The sequence below is a fragment of the Drosophila navojoa genome, chromosome X (assembly GCF_054131105.1).
Source record: "Drosophila navojoa isolate 15081-1374.11 chromosome X, UAZ_NAV_1.0, whole genome shotgun sequence".
Classification (NCBI taxonomy): Eukaryota; Metazoa; Arthropoda; class Insecta; order Diptera; family Drosophilidae; genus Drosophila; species Drosophila navojoa.
The window spans coordinates 13738215-13756081 of record NC_142895.1 but is presented as its reverse complement, the minus strand read 5'-3'; the positions used below and the strand labels follow the sequence as shown (position 1 = coordinate 13756081).

The following is a 17867-nucleotide window of genomic DNA, read 5'->3' as shown; positions in this document are numbered from 1 at the left end:
TAACAGAATGATAATACCACGACGTATTGGAAGTTAACAGTACTACGTGAAACTTTAAAACTTCGATAGTTCTACTTCGATATAATCAGGGATCAAGTGTTTCCCGCATTAACAGAAGTGCTTTTGGTAAACAGAAAACAATTGCATTTAGTTGTTGTTTAGTGTTCGTATTCAGCTGATCGCAATCGTTGTAAAATGCCAGTAAGTAGTTAAACTGCCATAACTCCTGTTGTTGGTAATCGATGATTAACAGTGATTATGTTTTCTTTATTGCATTAATGCTGTATTCATTTAAATAATTATCATTATTAACAATGCAATAGGCCTACCATTCTGAGATCGAGGAGTTCCACAGCAAGGTGGGAAACATGGCCATCTTGCCTCTACGCACCAAAGTACGGGGGCCAGCGCCCAGTGTGAATACTGATAACGACATTATCGATGAGTCACTTTATTATTTTAAAGCAAACGTTTTCTTTCGCACATACGAAGTCAAGGTAGGCTGCAATCAACATAAAAACGATATAACTAAATACATATATACATAAATAAGAATAAAATATATTTTATACATGATTGCAGTCGGAGGTGGATCGCGTACTTATATATATAACGCTCTACATAACGGAATGCCTGAAAAAGCTGGTTCGCTGCACTAGCAAGGATCAGGGACAACAAGATCTTTATGCCTTGGCTATTTCGAGCTTTGCGTTGCCCGGCGATGCTGGTTTCCCGTTAAACTCCGTCTATACCAAGCCAGATAATCCAGATCTAATGCGTGAATATTTGCTGCAGTTGCGCCAGGAGACCGGCTATCGCTTGTTAGAGAAGGTCTTCGACACATCAGATGACAAGCCAAATAAATGGTGGATATGCTTTGCGCGTAGGAAGTTCATGGAAAAAAGTCTTTCCGGTCCTGTATAGAAAGATTAGAAAATCGACTGTTAAATCAATTTGAAGACTGTTAGAATGTTGTTCCAGCCTAGCTGCATGCTGCGGCAGTGTTGACAAATGCCCGCATAAGTGGGCGCCAATTTTAAACAAATACTTAAAGGACAGTGTATAATCAATTATTTAAACATAAATATATATATATATATATATTTGTTCTTTATTTACAAGTTTCATTTCACCATATACAATAAAGCATACTTGCAGCATTTTATAGTTGATACAGATTGTGCGAATTTAAACAAAATAACTTGGAAGCTGTTAAGATTTTGCAGCCCTGTCGTATATTACAACAGCGCTGTTAAGCCTCTAACAGTTGCATTTTGTTCGGCAATTTAAAATCAAATTTATAACTGACAATGTATAATCATTTATTAAAATATAATTTGTTTTGGTTTTTTATCTAGTTGTTTCGTTTCGATGAAAGCTTATTAACAGTTGACGATTAATAATAAACTGGCACACACGCAATAAGTACGGCCGGCATCACTTAAAATTAATAACAAAAAAAAAAAAAAACATGAAGGTGAAAAAAATATTACAGATATTGAACTTAAAAGTAACGAGGACATTTAAACATTATAAGATATTAACACACGATTACTGCATATTTACAAAATACTTGGCAAGCAATTAGCCAACCATCGAGTTGACCTATTGAAACTCTCTAATAATCTCAACGACGCTCTGATAGGTGCCAGTGACAATGCCCAATATGGCAATGGTCAGGATGGCGATATTCTTGAAGTAGATCCAGGTGCCCAGTCCCTTTGGCACCTGGGTGCGGGTGACAAAGTCTATGATGATGGGTATGACAAATGCCAACGATGTTGAGCATAAAGCACCGATTAGAGATATAAATAGATTCAATTGGGGTACAACCAGGGCGACACAGACTGGAGAGTGAAAAGAGAGAATAAGTTTATGCAAACAAATTATAAAGAAATAATGAATTCTATTTGGATTTCATCCTCCACTTACAGGTCATCATGATCATGATGAAACGTAGCGCCACCTGCATGGTGATTGGATACTTTTGGGCGCAGCTATTGTTGCGCTTGACAGGGGGCCACAGGATCTTCATCATGACGAAGAATTGTATGGGATAGCCGAAGAAGACGCCCAAGGCGGCCACCATTTTGACCACCTGTGACATGCTGTCAAATATAATACAATCGTAATTGTTAGATATGGGAATTATAGCGATTGTTCACCCTATATACGTACACATCCTCCACATCCAGATTGAGCGTGATGCTGCCCGCAACATCTTCGCCCCAGCGCACATAGCTAACGAAGCCCGTGAAGATGAAGATCGATGTGATCAGCAGCATCGTCACATTGAGCACACCGAAGCGACTGTCGAACTTTTCCGGTTCGCGCATCGAATTGCGCAACGGCAGGATCAGGGCGATGCCCTCGTACGAGAAGAGGGCGGTGCCAAAGAATAGAGCCAGCTGGCTGCCGCCAGTGAAATAGTTGCGCTCCCTTACGGGGGGCATCGGGCCGCTGGTGAAGGCGATCGATAGCGTGGCAATCAAGCCAAAGAGCAGCGCGCAATTGGCCAGCAGCGACACTGGTGAGATATATTTCAGATTTGTCATCAGCGATGGAATCATTGCGGGCAGCAGAGTGATTAGCATGACCAAACTCATGCTGATGTCTATGCCATTCTGTTGCATCACCTGGAGATTAATTTAAAAATCACAATTAGTGCTGAAAAGCGATCAAGTGCTTCTGTTAGCGTTGCAGTATTGGTAAACTGCTCGAAAAAAATGAGCTATTGGGAGCACAAATTAAACTGACAAATAATGAATTTATAAATCAAGTGATATGTGGAGCAGTGCGTCCTCACCTGGTAGAGATTCTCCGTGATGAACACAAAGTAGATGGCACAGAAACCGAATTGCGTCACACAGAGAAACATTTCGACAATCAGCTTCATGGCGCGCGACATGCGGCGCAACGGTCGCGGTCCGTACTCGAAGCACTTCTCCACCGTCTCTGGATAATCATAGAAGGTGGCGCCCGGCGTTTGGGCGACGGCCAGGAGGGAGCCGCGTATAAGCAGTCGTTCGCAGTGGACGCACATGATCGCAATTATGGGCAGCATCAAAGTGGAGCCAATGAGACCGCCATTTTTAAAGCAGTCGCCCATGGCGAAGAGGCCGGCGCCGACGCTGCCCTTGAAGAGATGTGTGGCCGCCTCCAGATTGCTTGTGGCATGGCGACGCTTAACAATTGTGCTCTCCAGATCCTTTTCTCCACCCTTAGTGGAATTTTGATGCTGCTGCTGCTGCTGTTGTTGTTCCGGCTTGGTTATTTCTAATGTTTTGCCCATATTGCCAGCTTCGATCACCTTTTCGGTGTTATACACTTTCTTCTGCAAAATTTAATTAAATTTAATTTAACAAATGTACTTTTAATAATTGCGATTAATATTCAATTATTTTCAGTTGCTGCGTTTCGGCACCAGCGGCGCAATTTAAAAGTCAAAGGCAAATGCAAAAAAAAAGGAAGGCGAAAAAATGCGAAAGCTTCCAGCAGAGCAAAAACAAAGTTAACGGTGTCTTTGGATTGGAGGATAAGCGATCGAGTGTGTATGCGAGAGAGTAAAAGTGTCATTGGGAGAGAGAGAACGGGTGCGAGAGCACGTTAGTTAGAGAGCGTAAGTGGGACAGGCGCTGCTCTAATTGTGCATCGACTGCTGTTAACCCTAGAAAGCCGGCCGATTTGATACAACTTTCAATTTTAAATGGGCACTCAAGGGCGAACAGATACTTTTAATTAGTGGTTCGCACGTGTCTTAAATTCACGTTATTATTTTATTTTATTTTTTTTTTTTTTCATTTTTGAACACAAGTACAAATTTATATATAATTAATAGTTTGTGGGGAAAAGCACTTGAGCTACAAATTACAGCAGATACAAATCTAAATTACAAAAAAAAACCAGACTAAATACTTTGTTTTATCAATACACATACACATACATATATAACAAAACATTGACCTATTGTGCTTAAGTGCTAAACATTTCATAGAACTTCTAATCGAGGTGTTAATTATTGCTGAACTTCAGTATATCATATATAGTATAGCATATTTATGCAATTATTGTAAGCAACGCAAACACTATAATTCAATGAGAGTGCTCTATGGGCATTCGATACGTAATATCTCTGGATTTTATTAAATAAATATTGGCAACAATGATAAGCTACCAGCCAATCGATTGGAAATCATAATAATAAATCACAAATCCTATAAGTGCTTCAAATGAACGAAAAAAATGTATAATAATAATTAATATTATTGTTATATTTTACTTTTAATAGTGCGCGCGCGTTAACCGATTTTCCTAATTTTCGATTTTTGTTTTGTTCGTGCTTTTTTTTTAGAAGCGTGTTGACGCGCCAAGAACTCAAACCAGACTCAATTCATAATATTATTCGAATTGGCTAAGAGCAGCGTATGAAATAGTCAGGCAAAGCGACGACGACGACGACGACGACGGCGGCGGTGATTGTGACTGCGACTGCGACTGCGTCAGCTGCTTTTGCATATGTAACAGTATTTCTATGAGTGTGTATGTGCGCGCGCATGAGTGTGCTTCTAATGGTTAACGGCATTTTTGCTTTCATACCTTGCACTTAAGGGCAAGCGCCTGCATCGGCCTCTGTCTCTGTCTCTGCCTCTGCCTCTGCCTGCGCCTTCCTCTTCTGCTTCGCCTCTCTTGTTCGCTTGCGCTCTCCTGCGCGCAAGCTCTCTCAGCACAAGCGGCAGCCCTGTTATCTTTGTTGTTGTTATTGCTTGCTCATCTGTGCGGTGCTTTTTACTTTTTTTTTTTTACATACTTTATTTTTGTTGCTTTTGTTTTTCTTTTGTTATTTTTTTTTTTTTGATATGTGAATGCAATTCGCAAATTGAAATTTTGAATTGTTTTGATTGTTCTGGTTTTGGCTTGAAGAACTTTTTTTTTTCCTTTTGCCTTTTCTTTCTTTTGAATTGAAAGCTGTTAAAATCGGTTTTAGCCAGAGATTTGTAAACCTTTATCGCTGACTCTTTGCTTTCAGCATTAATTAAACTAAAACAACAGAAATTCAGTTTTAATTAGGTTTTATAGTTTGCTTGCCACATCATCTGCACGTGCTCCTACCGCGAGTCTCGTCATAATGATTTCTAAAACTATTAAATGAATTTTTCGCACTTACATTAACATAAAATAATGTGGGTAAAAATATAATGCACAAGTTTTTCAATTTATTAAAATAATTTTTGGTGATTTATATGTACAAATAATTTCTAGAAACAACGAATTTCAAGGCTTTGATGGAACGTGTTTTAAAATTGAACTTCAGTAACCTTTTTTTTTTCATTTAGTGAAATTCAAAATAAATTCAAATTAAATATGAACACAAATCACGTATTTTGTATTTTTGGTATTCATTCTTAAAATTGAAATGAGTATATTGGCTTTTGGCAATGTCCGTCTTGAAGCTAGAGACCTGAAAATTTAGAGCACTCACTGTGTTGTGTATATCTTCGATTCATTCGTTAGGGGGCGTGGCAAGCTGTCTCGGAAATCCCATCAATTGAAGTTGTATGTATGTAATTATGTAAGCTGCAGTTGAGCTCTATTGAGCATATACGGTAACTAATATACCCGTCTTTGAGCAGGCATCCCAAGCCGTTGTCTGTGCGCAAAGGAAGTGATTCCATACAAGTTGTGTTAAATGTCAATTAATGTGGAACTGATGCCAATTACACGTCTCTGGTTCAAGGATGTGCCGCACAATGCGGCGTATGAGCAATTTATGCACGTGCCGTTCGGGCAATGCCGCTGCCGCTAAAAGCTCACATGATATGGCATGTATGTGCATGACAATAGACCGAATTCCTGGCCGTGTGGCGACTGCATGCCAGCTGGAAAGGCGCATCGAGCTTGGGATTGAGCTATCGGCGATTGATGCACCTGCCCAACTGACTCGCGCACTTGCAACGCATGGAAATTTACAACATTTAATTGATTGATTGACTTGTTGTTGTTATTGTTGTTAGTTGTGATTTTGTTGTTGCTGTTGTAGTTGTTTGCTGCTCTTGTGTAGCGCCACAGTTAAATGAATTGCACGGAATTCACGAGTTGGCTTTTCTGACAACAATTTCGTCGTCCATGCACAGACATATGTGTACATATGTACATATATGCATGGCGCATATTGATATGAACAATCAATGCAACATGGGAAACGAACCAATCGAACGATCGATCTATCAATGTTCACGGAATTGCACAATTGGATTATATAAGCCAGGCAGTGAACCCCCCGAGAGCCCAAATGCTTGCTCAACGGAAGCATGTGTAGTCGTCACCCATTTCGAGATGGGCAAAGATCTTACAAAGTATCGGTAGTAAAAATTCGACTATAATTTCACGACTTACCAAAGTTGAAACTGAATTGAAATGCATTTGGTATATATTTAGTATTTATTTGGTATATATTTAGAGTTTTTATGGAGTGCTCTACCAATCGCTTATTTTATCAGGTTTCCAATCATGCCATCCATCAGTCGATCGGTCAATCAATACATCCAAGCAGTCAATCCATCAATCAATGGGCATACATTCAATCAATTAGTCAAACAGTCAGTCTCCTTATATATCCGCCAATATAATAATCCAGCAAACTCTTCAATTTGTATAGGCTTTTGATCAGTCCAGAAATTGATCGTTCAATCAAATACTTTATGAATAATTCAATCAATCAATTGGCCCAACAATCAACTATTCCATCAGTCCATTAATCTTATAAAAAAGACAATATATCAAAGTAGTTAACCAGTGATTCAATCCGTAGGTTCAGTCAATCAATCAACTTCAATCAATCAGTAAATTAGCTAATCAATCAAGTACACAATTGAATAGTCAGTCCATCCAGCTATTACTCCATTAAGCAGTCAGTCAAGCGGCTCACTTCTTCATTCAATCCATCCATCAACTATTCAATTATGTAGTCAATCATATCCATACATCCGTCAATCACCCAATCTATGAAACTCTTCCATTCATATATACATATGTATATACAATAGATTTACGATATCTCTCGTGCACATGTTCCGGGCAATAAATATCAACACGATATGCGCTTGGCTCTATTGTCGATTCATCTGGCTTCACATGGCTTTGGGCCAATTCGAAGGCCGCTGGGCGTGCGCTGGGCAATGTTGGAACGGTTTCGATTAGATTGATTTAGTTTCGGATTAGATTAATAAGAAATTCTTTGAATTCGTCACACGTTTGTTTATCAACGACAATGAAAGATTATTGCAACGATTTTACGATTGCCTAGATGGCTCACTATATAATGATATATTTGTAAAATATGCCACTATAGATCTACATCTCTAGCCATATCTTGGAGTTGGCTAAGTTTACAATTTGATATTTAAATGTATTTTGATGCGGTTCGATAGTATCCTCCCCTAAAGTTAGGTACTCATACTACTAATAGAGTTCTATTAGGTGTACGTGTACAATCAGACTAGTCTATGTCTAGCCAATTTTAATCCATAAACACTTTTCAGATAGTCGAAAATAATAGCAAAACGTTTGCAATGGGGCACTACTGGCTGCATAATACCCATACAGTTCTGGATTTATTTAGTCCAGGAATGTCATCAACAATAGAAAGCATAGCTCTCGCTTTCTCTCTACCTCAAAGGGGAAGATGATCTACAGTAATGAAAAGCTGATCAGGTATACGTTATAGATCGATTTAAAGATCTCTGAGCAAGTCTTAAGCTCGAATTTTTCCAAGCTCTTCGCCCAAATAAAATAAAATATATGTTGATTTTTATGGGCTCTAAACCCATCATTTATTTACACTTATGAATTCTATATTTATATATCAAACATATATGTTTATATATAAATAGAAAAAAAAAAAAACTAAATTAAAAAAAAAAAAAACAAAAAAAATTGTTGCTCGAGAGACAAACAGAAATTAAAAACTATTTCGCGGCACATGATTCATGAGTAATTGTCATATATCAACATGGTCTCATATACCATTTACCATATATCATATATCAGATATATGGTAAACAGTAGTCGTAGTACTCTGCCTACAATAGCATATGGGGTTATCATATATAGGATACATATATATATATATGTGTGTGTGTATAAGTTATAGAATAATTTATGTTAAGGCTATTCGAGCCTGTTCATTTGTGGCACTTGTTGAGTGGGCGTGGCATCGCTAGTGGAAATCCTCCTCGCCAAAGTGTTTGACAATCTGCTTGAGGCTCTCGTAGGAGCCGGTGAAGAAGCCCAACAGGGCCAGCACCAGGATGATTAGATTCTTGAGGCAAATCCAAATGCCGGGCCCCTTGTTCGGTTCACTGCACGCGATCAGCTCGATGACCGGCGGAAAGACCAGCGCCAGGGCCGTCGAGCAGAGGGCGCCAATCAGGGAGATGAATAGACCCAAGGCCGGCACCAGTTCTGCTATGGCCACTGCATATGGATGGGAGAAGCTGGGCATGAGCACACGCTCCGCTCTCTATTGTCTTGCCTCTACTTACACGTCACGAGCACCAGCAGACTCCGGAAGATTAGCTCCCCGGCCAGCGAACGACCCTCCATGCCGCACACCTGCTTGGCACTCGGCCACATGATCTGCACGGCGACAAAGAACTGCAGCGGATAGCCGAGGAGTACGCCCATCGAAACCATCAATTTGACCGACTGGGCCAGGCTATCGGCGTGCGAAAGAACAGAATATCGTAGGCGATGTTTAGGCCTGCTGTCTAGGGAATCCAAGCAGCAGCAGATGGGCGCGTGACACGAATGGAATTTTTGTGGAATTTTTAGATAAGCGCCCCATGAGGCAAACGTGTAAAGCTTGAGCAGGTTCGAATTGTTGGAGTGCTAGTTGAATATCGTTTTAGATATTTAATATCGTATGTATACAATATATATGACATACTCTTGTATAATCGAGGGTGGAATATAGATATATGTATGATACTTGAAGATTATTCTGCATACAAATTTTGAATTGAATACGGATATAGGTTCGAACATCAAATATATCGAATGGGCCTGATATTGAAAAAATGTAGGAATATAATCATATTTTGGATTTATTTTTTCCATATAAATCGATTATATATACTTGATATCTAATGAGTATATGAGATATAAGTCGATATCCTCTCATTTAGATATTGAGTGTATAATATGGAGTCTATCGGAAAGAACTGAAATAAGATTTTCCATTTATATTTAATAAAATATATTGAATTGGAATCATATCGCAAATATATATCGAGTGTGCACAGTAATTGAGTTATATTTTCTGAATTAGAGCTTTTGAAATTGATGGCAATCTAATAGATACCTAGGCAGGTATAGAAATTATGCATAGAGTATACTAAGGCAAATAGATATTGAATAGATGCACTGATTTTCTGCATTGAATTGACATTTTGAAGTATCGAATGGCTGTCGTGATAATTTATAAATTCCCTACAGATCGAATAGATCAAGTGTGAATGCTTTTTCCCCTACAGATCAAATAGATCAAGCATATATCGAGTATAATAATATATTTTCTTTTACTCTTGCTCAAGCTTCACTCTAGCTTCAATTATGTTGCCGATTGTATCCGCAACGCTCGTGAGTCACGCGCCCATCTGCAATCGGTTTGGACGGTGCTTGCTCACATGGTATCGCCGAGATTTAGGGTCAGACTGCCGCCGACCTGCTCGCCCCACTTCATATAGCCCACAGATCCGGCGAACATGAACATGACGGAGACGAGAAACATGCCCACATTGAGGACGCCCAGCGTGCTCTCAAACTGGCGCGGCTTGCGCATGGCATTCTTCAGGGGCATCACCAGGGCAATGCCCTCGAAGGCAAAGATGGCGGTGCCAAAGAAGAGCGCCAGCTGGGAGCCGTTCGTCCAGTAGGCGCGTTCCGTCACCTCCGGCAGGCCGTCCTTGAGCGCATAGTAGAGGGTGATGGCCAGGCCCAGGATCATGCAGACGTTGGCGAACAGCGAGACCGGTGTCAGCCACTTCAGGTTCGTTATCAGGGAGCTGAGCAGCACCGGTGCGAGGGCCAGCAGCATCACCAGATGCACGTCCAGATCGATGCCGTACGCTTGCAGGATCTTGTGTGGCGAGAAGGCAGGAAACCATCAGCAACACCAACTGAGGCTGCGGCAGCGACTGCGGCACTCACCTGCTTCACATTGGTGCTGATGAACACGAAGTAGATGCAGCAGAAGCCCAGCTGGGTCACACAGATGAACACATCGACCAGGCGGCCCATGGTGCGCGACCAGCCGCGCAGCTTGATCGGCCCGTTCTCGAAGCACTGCTCCACGGTCGCCGCATAGTCGGCGCAGACGGGGTCGCCGCGCAGATCGCGCATCTTCTTCGAGCAGGCGATCAGCACGTGCTGGCAGTGGATGCAGATCACGGCGATCACAACGGTGAGCAGGGGGCCGACGATCAGGCCGCCGTTCTTGAACGCATCGCCCATGGCAAAGAGTCCGGGTCCGATGTTGCCCTTGAACAGGTGCACAATTGTCTCCAGGTAGCTGCATTTGAATGAAGTCATGCAAAATCGATCAACGATATCACCACAGATGGTTATCGATTATCGAAGATCGATTATCTATTATCGGTTATTAGGATTTAGTACGGCATTAGCCAGGATTGGGTTTATCCGGAATTTACACTGAACACGTAAGCTTACGGGGTTTCAGCTTGCAATATCGATAAACGATAACACACGGAATTATTGGTATAGTCACTGGGAATAGGATTAGCCGGACTTGGGTTAAGGCGGTCACTGAACTTCACACTTAAAATTTCAGTTAGCTGGGGTGTTATCAGCGCCAAATCGATAAGCTATCGTTTCTTGTTATCACACAATTTGTTATCGGCACAGTAAATCGGTATTGGATTAGTTGGAATTAACACTAAATGTACACTTAAAATTATGGTTAGTTAAAGCTAGGAGGTTAGTGAAAGCTACGATTCTTACATCGAAAATCGATAAGCGATAACACAAGCACAATTATCGCTTCAGCTATGATGGGAAAGCGGCAAGTTGGTATTTCTAGTTAACACGTAAAGCTCATGATTGCAGAAGGTGAGAGTATAGACCTAAAAGCCATTCAGCATGCAAAAGCGATAAACGATAACAGACGAGATTATCGATTCAAAGTCGATAAAAGATAAAACAAAGAATTTTCGGCTTCAAATAAAATAAGCAGATCCTTAAAATTATTCTTAGGTTAGGTTAGTCTGGATTTGAGATTGGTATTATGGTGTTCTGGGTTGATAGAAAGGGTTTTCGTTTTTTGGTTTTTGAATTTTGGTTTTCTGTGTTAGTTCACATGCGTCCAATTTGTTGAGCTCATTTAGGTTAGGATAGGGCATATACCACTAGTGTGGGTTTTCTTGGGTAATTCGTTAGTATGCTTCTTCTTCTTCTTCCTTATCCATACCTTGTGGGTGGGTGGTAATCCTCATGGCTGCCAGCCGCTGGCTTTGCAGCGGCTGCTGTCTGACCCTCATTCTCTGGCGCCGTAAGCTTAGAGCTATTGGAGCTCATAGTGCTTTGGTTGCCATTGTTGGAGGTTATTGCTGTTGTTGTTGTTGTTGCCGTTCCCGTTGCCGTTGCCGTTGCTGTGTTCTGTGGGACGCTTGGTTCCTTTGTTTTGTGTTCGATGTACGGCACAAAGTTTGAAAAGATAAAATCTGTGCTTTAAAATGCATTCTTCAATTGGTGAAGTAGGAGCAGGAACAATTTTTGGGATTTATTTCTTTGAAGCAACCAAATTTGAGGATTTTTGCTTAGTAGAATTTTGGGCGGAGCTTGAGGATTTCTTTAGTTCAATAGCTAAGGTAGGGTAAAGGTTATTGTGTGGAGGTATAAAGAGCTTAGACTAGGTTGAGCTGAAAGTTTGATAATCTATGAATATTTATTAAATTATTATTTTATTTTATTTATTTATTATTATTATTATCATTATTATTATTATTATTATAAATCATTATTATAATTAATTATATGTTCAAAATGTTATACGAGTTGGTTAAACAATTAATATAGTCAGCTAGTACCGACTATTCCATGTATTTAGGGAATCCAATGTAATTCCCGCGTGAATGCAAATATTCTAGCTTATATCTATTCATATACACACATATACATACGTATACACAGAATACTACTGTGCTTCCTCTTTCTATCTTAAATCATTATAAGTGCTAAGGTACAATCTACTAAATTCTCGTTTAGGGATAGATATTCACAAATTGTCTATATATAGTATATAGATAAATATTGACGTATACCTGTCTAAAATTAATAAAAGCATTTGTTAATGCTAATTTAGCATTTACATATATATAATAGATTACGTCTAGGCCATACCTGACTATACTAGGCCTAGTCGAGCAACAACAAAAAGCCGTTATCCATTTGGATAACGATCGTGAATCATTATTAATTCCAGTTTGTTTTGGTTTGGAGTACGTGCGAACGTGGCCAATTAAAAGAATTGTAAATCACAGTACAGCCCAAGGGGGGGAATTACCTGATTGTCTGATGCAGCGATATCAATGGAATAAAACAGCATTACAGTGAAGCATGCCAATGGCGAACATTCTCCCTTGTCATGCAAACAATGCAGACCAGTATTTATATTCCCATGAATGGGATCGTAAATGATAAGAGATATGCATGTACGTATGTGCTCAACGCAATTGGAATTGGCTATAATTTATGATTCGAAGTGTCGTAAATTAATTTGTTCGATTTCATTGAGGTTTTCGCATTGGCTCATAAAGTTTCCATTAACATGCTGCGAGAGCAGAGATTCGGAAAAAAACCAAAGCAAATTATTGGAGTCGTATAACATAATGTTGTACATGAGATACAACAACAACTACTACTACTACAACAACAACAGCCACATCACGTGTATTACCTATGTACGTTAGCTATCAAGAAAGAGTCTTGAGAATCGCTTTCAATACAAACTCAACCGGTTTGAAAAACCACTTTTCATATATTCTAATGAGGGACATGATTATTGAGGAAATATTTAAGAATTAATGAGTTAATAGAGCAGGTGGCTGTGCGCGACTAGAAAATACCCTCATCCACGCTTAAATTCCACTGATTAAAATGATCTCAATGGAATTAGAACTTTAATCAAAAGAGGATATATAAGTGGGCGTGGGAAAGCCGAACAAAAAGTATATCAAATATTAGTCAATAGAATCAAAGAGATGGTGGATATTACTTTAAAGTGGAGAAACGTGAGATTCTAGAGATATGGAGTATCATAAGAATCTATAAATAAAGTCCTAGACTTAGACATTCAAGAAAAATTGAGAATATTTATGGATCTAAAAGAAATTAGATGAGCTATCGAGAAAACATAATCGATATTCACTGCCTACGACATGTATGTATATATATTACAAATATCATATCTTTCGCTTTACTTGTTTACGAGATATGAGGGGAGGGAGAGTCAGTTGAATCCACTGAACTTGAACTTGAACTTGAACTTGAGCAACAATAAATATTTATGCCAGATATATGAGATATAGACTAACCACTTGTGAAACTATATACCCTCAGGGCGCAATGCTCAATGGGTATGTTCAATTTCAATTGAAAGAAAATAATCAAATCTAAGCACACTTTATTATTGCTAACAAAATGTGAGAGCTTTCTTTGCATTTGGCTCCCATGCAAACCTATAAATTAGTTGGTATTTTGATATTGTTTAAATGGAATAATATATATCTTAATGGACCTCAAAGTGCAACTGATTGCGTGGCATATTTATTATATTATTAAGAAACTCTCTACTTTCCAGATTAAAGAAATATTCTTCGTAGGTTTCCAGTAGGAAATGCTATCAGATGTTATCAACGGAAATTTTCAATGGTTTCTTTGCCTTTGCCTGGGAACTTAATTTATTGATAATTGGTGCAAAAAATTATAAGTGAATTATTATAAATTAGTGTCGCTCTCTATAAGAGATAAGCTGAGCGTGTGGAAGGCACTGAATCTGGGCGCCGATAATATGTGATAATACGTAATCGTGAGTGGGTTCAGCGATTGCCTTCAGTTGATTATGTGTGTGTGTGTGTGATATGCAGGTGATACAGATACTACATGTGCCAGATAATCAGACGAAACTGGGTCTCTGGCCCGTGCGGGGGACAACTTCGCTATGGAAATCTAGACGGTAAAATTTTTCGTGACTCTTATCGGCAGCTACGCAACAAAACACTTCAAAACAAACGGCATAAATTGCTGTTGTATTATTTTATTAGTGTTAATTTTAGTATTATTTGTTATTGTTGTTGTTGTTGTTGTTGTTGTAGACGTTGTAGACGTTACTTCACAATTGTTAACGTGAGCTGCGTGGCACACCAACAGGAAGAACAACAAGACTTATCAAGTGAAGGAACCAGATATTGCACTTTGAGCTCAGCTCACCCACGCATTCTGTACACCCTGTAATTGTGCGAGTTATATCGAGTGGTTCAGGCAGAATTTACATTATGTGCCATTCTCTACAGGGCAAAGCTATTGATTGCCCTTGATTTGATGGGGTATATGATTGCACATATATGCACTACGATAAGTTTTAGCGTCTGAAACTACGTAGTAACTCTCTATAAAAGTGACTCTACAAGGTTATATAGATATTAACACGCAGAGCATTTATAACTCTATTGCAATACTATCTTTATATCCCATAGCATCGATAGTAATTAGCAGATATTTTTATGGGCAAAAAGTGCAAAATTTCTAATATAAATTTCGCTTAAAATTGTAGAATTTTTAGTATACATTATGTCCAAAATTTTTAAGATATTCTGAAGCAGAGTTCTTGAAAATGTTCAGCAGTTTAGCATCTAAAATGCTTAGACTCTGCTCTCAAGCGGGGGAGCGACTTTATGTTTTTCTAAGTTTAACTAATATATTTTATTATCTTGAAAATCTCGAATGAGTTGTTCAACAAATTTCAGATATCTGCTGTAAAACTTAAATATTTTTGTTAAGCCTTTTCAATAACTCCGAAATATTTGCCTAATTTTTTTGAAGTCTTTAAATAATTTTCACCAATTTTTGCATTTCTATTTTAAGAACCTTTTGAATAACAGGATTTTTTTTAAAATGCTCTCTGGTCAAAACCTCGATCAAAAAGATCTTAAGTTTTTTTTTTTATTTTATTTTATTTGTTATTTATTTTATTTTTTTTTTTTTGACTAGGTGTTTTTACGTTATAAGTCTTTGAAAATTTCCAAATATTTGCATCAATAATTGCAATTGTTTAACATTTTTCTAATAATATTTGTAATATCAGTATATTTCATACTTTTTAAACAGTCATCGGAGTTAGTCATGCCCACTATTGCCATTTATTCTGGTTGCTATTCATTTGAGAGGCAATGGTAGTCTGATTCAAGTCAATTCAATGGTCTTTCAGTGGAAATTTTCCATGCACGACAAGTTTTCCACAGCGTTTGCCTCTGCATTGGCAATTACAATGCTCATGGACATGGAGTTAAACAGGGGCTGGGACTTGGGCTTTATATTTGATAAATCAACTGTTAAAGACACGGAAGTGAGGCGAAGAACGATGCTCACTAATTGAAGGCCTTATCAAATACTTGAAAGGAGAAAAAAAAAGAAAGTTTCTTCCACTTATCTAAAGTGAAAATAATATACATATGTGTATATTTATCAGCCAATTGCTTTAATTGACAAGAACTTTGACAGGCTGTCAAGCTGCATGTTAAATTTATGTGAAGTCAGTGCAATTTCGTGGCCATTCACTGATAAGTTGACTCGCTTTCTTCAACTGATAAGATAGTTAAATGAAGTAAAGTTGCATTATTTTCGCGGTTAACGCCTGAAAATAATAGAAATTTCGGTAGGATTTTTTAAAATATAAAAAAAAAACCAAAAGAATGTTTGAGCTTTAATTATAATATGTCAGTGCTTATAGAATGAAAGTAATACGAGTCTAATATAGAAAATATATACAGGCAAATCTTTATATAGAGTTTACTTTGAGAAAGAGATATGAAATGTTGGGGGAGTATTGAAGCTTATGTAGTCTATATTGTCATGAATTAATCACAGACTCTCGATACAAATGGATGAATTTTCCATAGGAATAATAGAGATTCATAGTTGCATTTTTTTTGTATTCTTTTTTTTTCAATAATCTTACATTCATCCAAGTCTGGTTGAATTCAGTATCTTCAAATTGAAGTTTCGTTCAATCATTGTCTATGCTCATATTAGCTGGAATCATATTGACTATATAATGTGATTTGGATTGATCTTATACAAATTCTTATGCGCTTCATTAGTAGCAGTAATTTTTGGCACTATTTCAAGTATTGGAGCATATAGATACACATAATTTTTGATTTTTTCGAATTTTAGACTATAATTTTAGCTTCTCTATTATCTATTTAAGAGCTCAAGAGCATGCAGTTAATTTTGGGCTAATGCTAAGTTGAAGTAATTTGACTAAATATATAGAAATATATTTTAAAAATAAAATATGTATATGCTGTTGAGCAATTTATTGCTTACGCACATCATTTTGAGTGTTTCAAGTATTTTTAACTTATATATTGGAATTTCCGTTTTATATGCTGAAGACAGTGCCAAATAGTAAATCGGAGTGTGAAGCTATTTTATTATTATTATTGTTATTATTATTATTATTATTATTATTTTATTTTTTATTATTTTATTTATTATTATTATTATTATTATTATTATTATTATTATTATTATTATTATTATTATAATTATTATTATTATTATTATTATTATTTTTATTTTTATTATTATTATTATTATCATTATTATTATTATTATTATTATAATTATTATTGTTATTATTATTATTGTTATTATTATTATTATTATTATTACTATTATTATTATTATTATTATTATTTATTTTTTTTTTTATTTTTTATTATTTTTATTTTTATTATATATATATATATATATTTTTTTTTTAGTTTTACTTTATATAATAGCCATATATGTATATATAATATACATTATATAATATATGCTGTTTGTACGCAGTATATGTACATATATTGTATATACTTTTTCTTTCAGTGTCGCGCTGTTAGCTATTTATAGCTGAATATGAAATTTGTCATTTGGAGTTATTTTACGGGCAGCCCCTCTAAAAGGACGCCTCTGCTGCTGCTGTTGCTGCTGCTGCTATGCAACAGCTGTCCTAGAGAGCAATGCTAACTGTTGTTGTTGTTACAGCTGTTATTGCTGCTGCGGCTGCTGCTATAGCTGTTATTGTTGTTGCTTTAGCTGACTTTGCACTTGAATATGCATTTGTTAGGCGTGAGAAGCAAATGGAACTGGTTTTTTTTTTCCGCTGCTCAAAGCACAAAAGCAAAAATAAATAAACAAAAAAAAAAATCATAATGAATGGGCACACAGATTTTTACTGATTCTATATAGTATGCATGTATATGTGTGTGTATGTATTTATGTATGTATAAATATATGTTTGACACTCGTTTTTAAAGTCTTTTAACACACACGCACACGCACACACTCTCACGCACACGCACGCACACAGACACACACTTTACACACCTCTGCATCCATTTTGGCAACTGCTGTTGTTTGTTGCTGTTGTTTGTGGCTGTTGCTGCTGCTGCTGCTGCTGCGGCTGCTGTTAAAATTCGGTCAATGCACGAGCAGCGCTGGCAAAGAAATGAACGCGTAATTTGGCAAATTCTTTTGGCGCGGCGTTTTTTAAATGATTTATTTTTATTGCCGTTTGCTGTTGCTGT

General features: G+C 37.5%; 3 protein-coding genes and 1 long non-coding RNA gene across 5 annotated transcripts; 1 reads left to right on the top strand and 3 right to left on the bottom strand.

Moving 5' to 3' along the window:
* The first annotated feature begins 47 nt into the window (after nt 1-47).
* Nucleotides 48-1841, top strand: Arpc3B (Actin-related protein 2/3 complex, subunit 3B). The gene is made up of 3 exons (XM_030389398.2): nt 48-201; nt 324-497; nt 583-1841. The coding sequence occupies exons 1-3, from the start codon at nt 196-198 to the stop codon at nt 922-924; spliced, it is 522 nt and encodes a 173-aa protein (XP_030245258.1). The 5' UTR covers nt 48-195; the 3' UTR covers nt 925-1841.
* On the bottom strand, nt 1306-17867 carry LOC115564743 (neutral amino acid uniporter 4). 2 transcript variants are annotated; one of them, XM_089263181.1, is made up of 5 exons: nt 17668-17867; nt 2807-3334; nt 2179-2636; nt 1933-2108; nt 1306-1847 (listed from the first exon to the last, which is right to left on the bottom strand). In XM_089263181.1, the coding sequence occupies exons 1-5, from the start codon at nt 17677-17679 to the stop codon at nt 1606-1608; spliced, it is 1416 nt and encodes a 471-aa protein (XP_089119307.1). In that variant the 5' UTR covers nt 17680-17867; the 3' UTR covers nt 1306-1605. The 2 variants fall into 2 exon arrangements, with proteins under 2 accessions (XP_089119307.1, XP_030245259.1); XM_030389399.2 differs by lacking the exon at nt 17668-17867 and adding an exon at nt 4597-4787.
* On the bottom strand, nt 7797-17842 carry LOC115564744 (proton-coupled amino acid transporter 1). The gene is made up of 6 exons (XM_089263180.1): nt 17668-17842; nt 11483-11688; nt 10207-10567; nt 9684-10135; nt 8541-8713; nt 7797-8472 (listed from the first exon to the last, which is right to left on the bottom strand). Exons 1-6 carry the CDS (start codon nt 17677-17679, stop codon nt 8216-8218), a joined length of 1461 nt encoding a protein of 486 aa, XP_089119306.1. The 5' UTR covers nt 17680-17842; the 3' UTR covers nt 7797-8215.
* LOC149090625 (uncharacterized) lies at nt 13946-16736 on the bottom strand. The gene is made up of 2 exons (XR_016197501.1): nt 15791-16736; nt 13946-15671 (listed from the first exon to the last, which is right to left on the bottom strand). It is a non-coding gene; the product is annotated as an uncharacterized LOC149090625 (long non-coding RNA).

What these genes read in the sequence shown, in the direction of transcription:
- LOC115564744 (XM_089263180.1), bottom strand. An exon ending in GATTACCACCCACCCACAAG is followed by an intron (nt 10,568 to 11,482) that starts GTATGGATAAGG and finishes ATTCAAATGCAG; the next exon opens with CTACCTGGAGACAATTGTGC. An exon ending in TCTGCTGGTGCTCGTGACGT is followed by an intron (nt 8,473 to 8,540) that starts GTAAGTAGAGGC and finishes ATCCATATGCAG; the next exon opens with TGGCCATAGCAGAACTGGTG.
- Arpc3B (XM_030389398.2), top strand. An exon ending in TTCGCACATACGAAGTCAAG is followed by an intron (nt 498 to 582) that starts GTAGGCTGCAAT and finishes ACATGATTGCAG; the next exon opens with TCGGAGGTGGATCGCGTACT.
- LOC115564743 (XM_030389399.2), bottom strand. Translation starts at nt 4,623, where the DNA reads ATGCAGGCGCTTGCCCTTAAGTGCAAG. An exon ending in TCACGGAGAATCTCTACCAG is followed by an intron (nt 2,637 to 2,806) that starts GTGAGGACGCAC and finishes ATTAATCTCCAG; the next exon opens with GTGATGCAACAGAATGGCAT. An exon ending in AATCTGGATGTGGAGGATGT is followed by an intron (nt 2,109 to 2,178) that starts GTACGTATATAG and finishes TATATTTGACAG; the next exon opens with CATGTCACAGGTGGTCAAAA.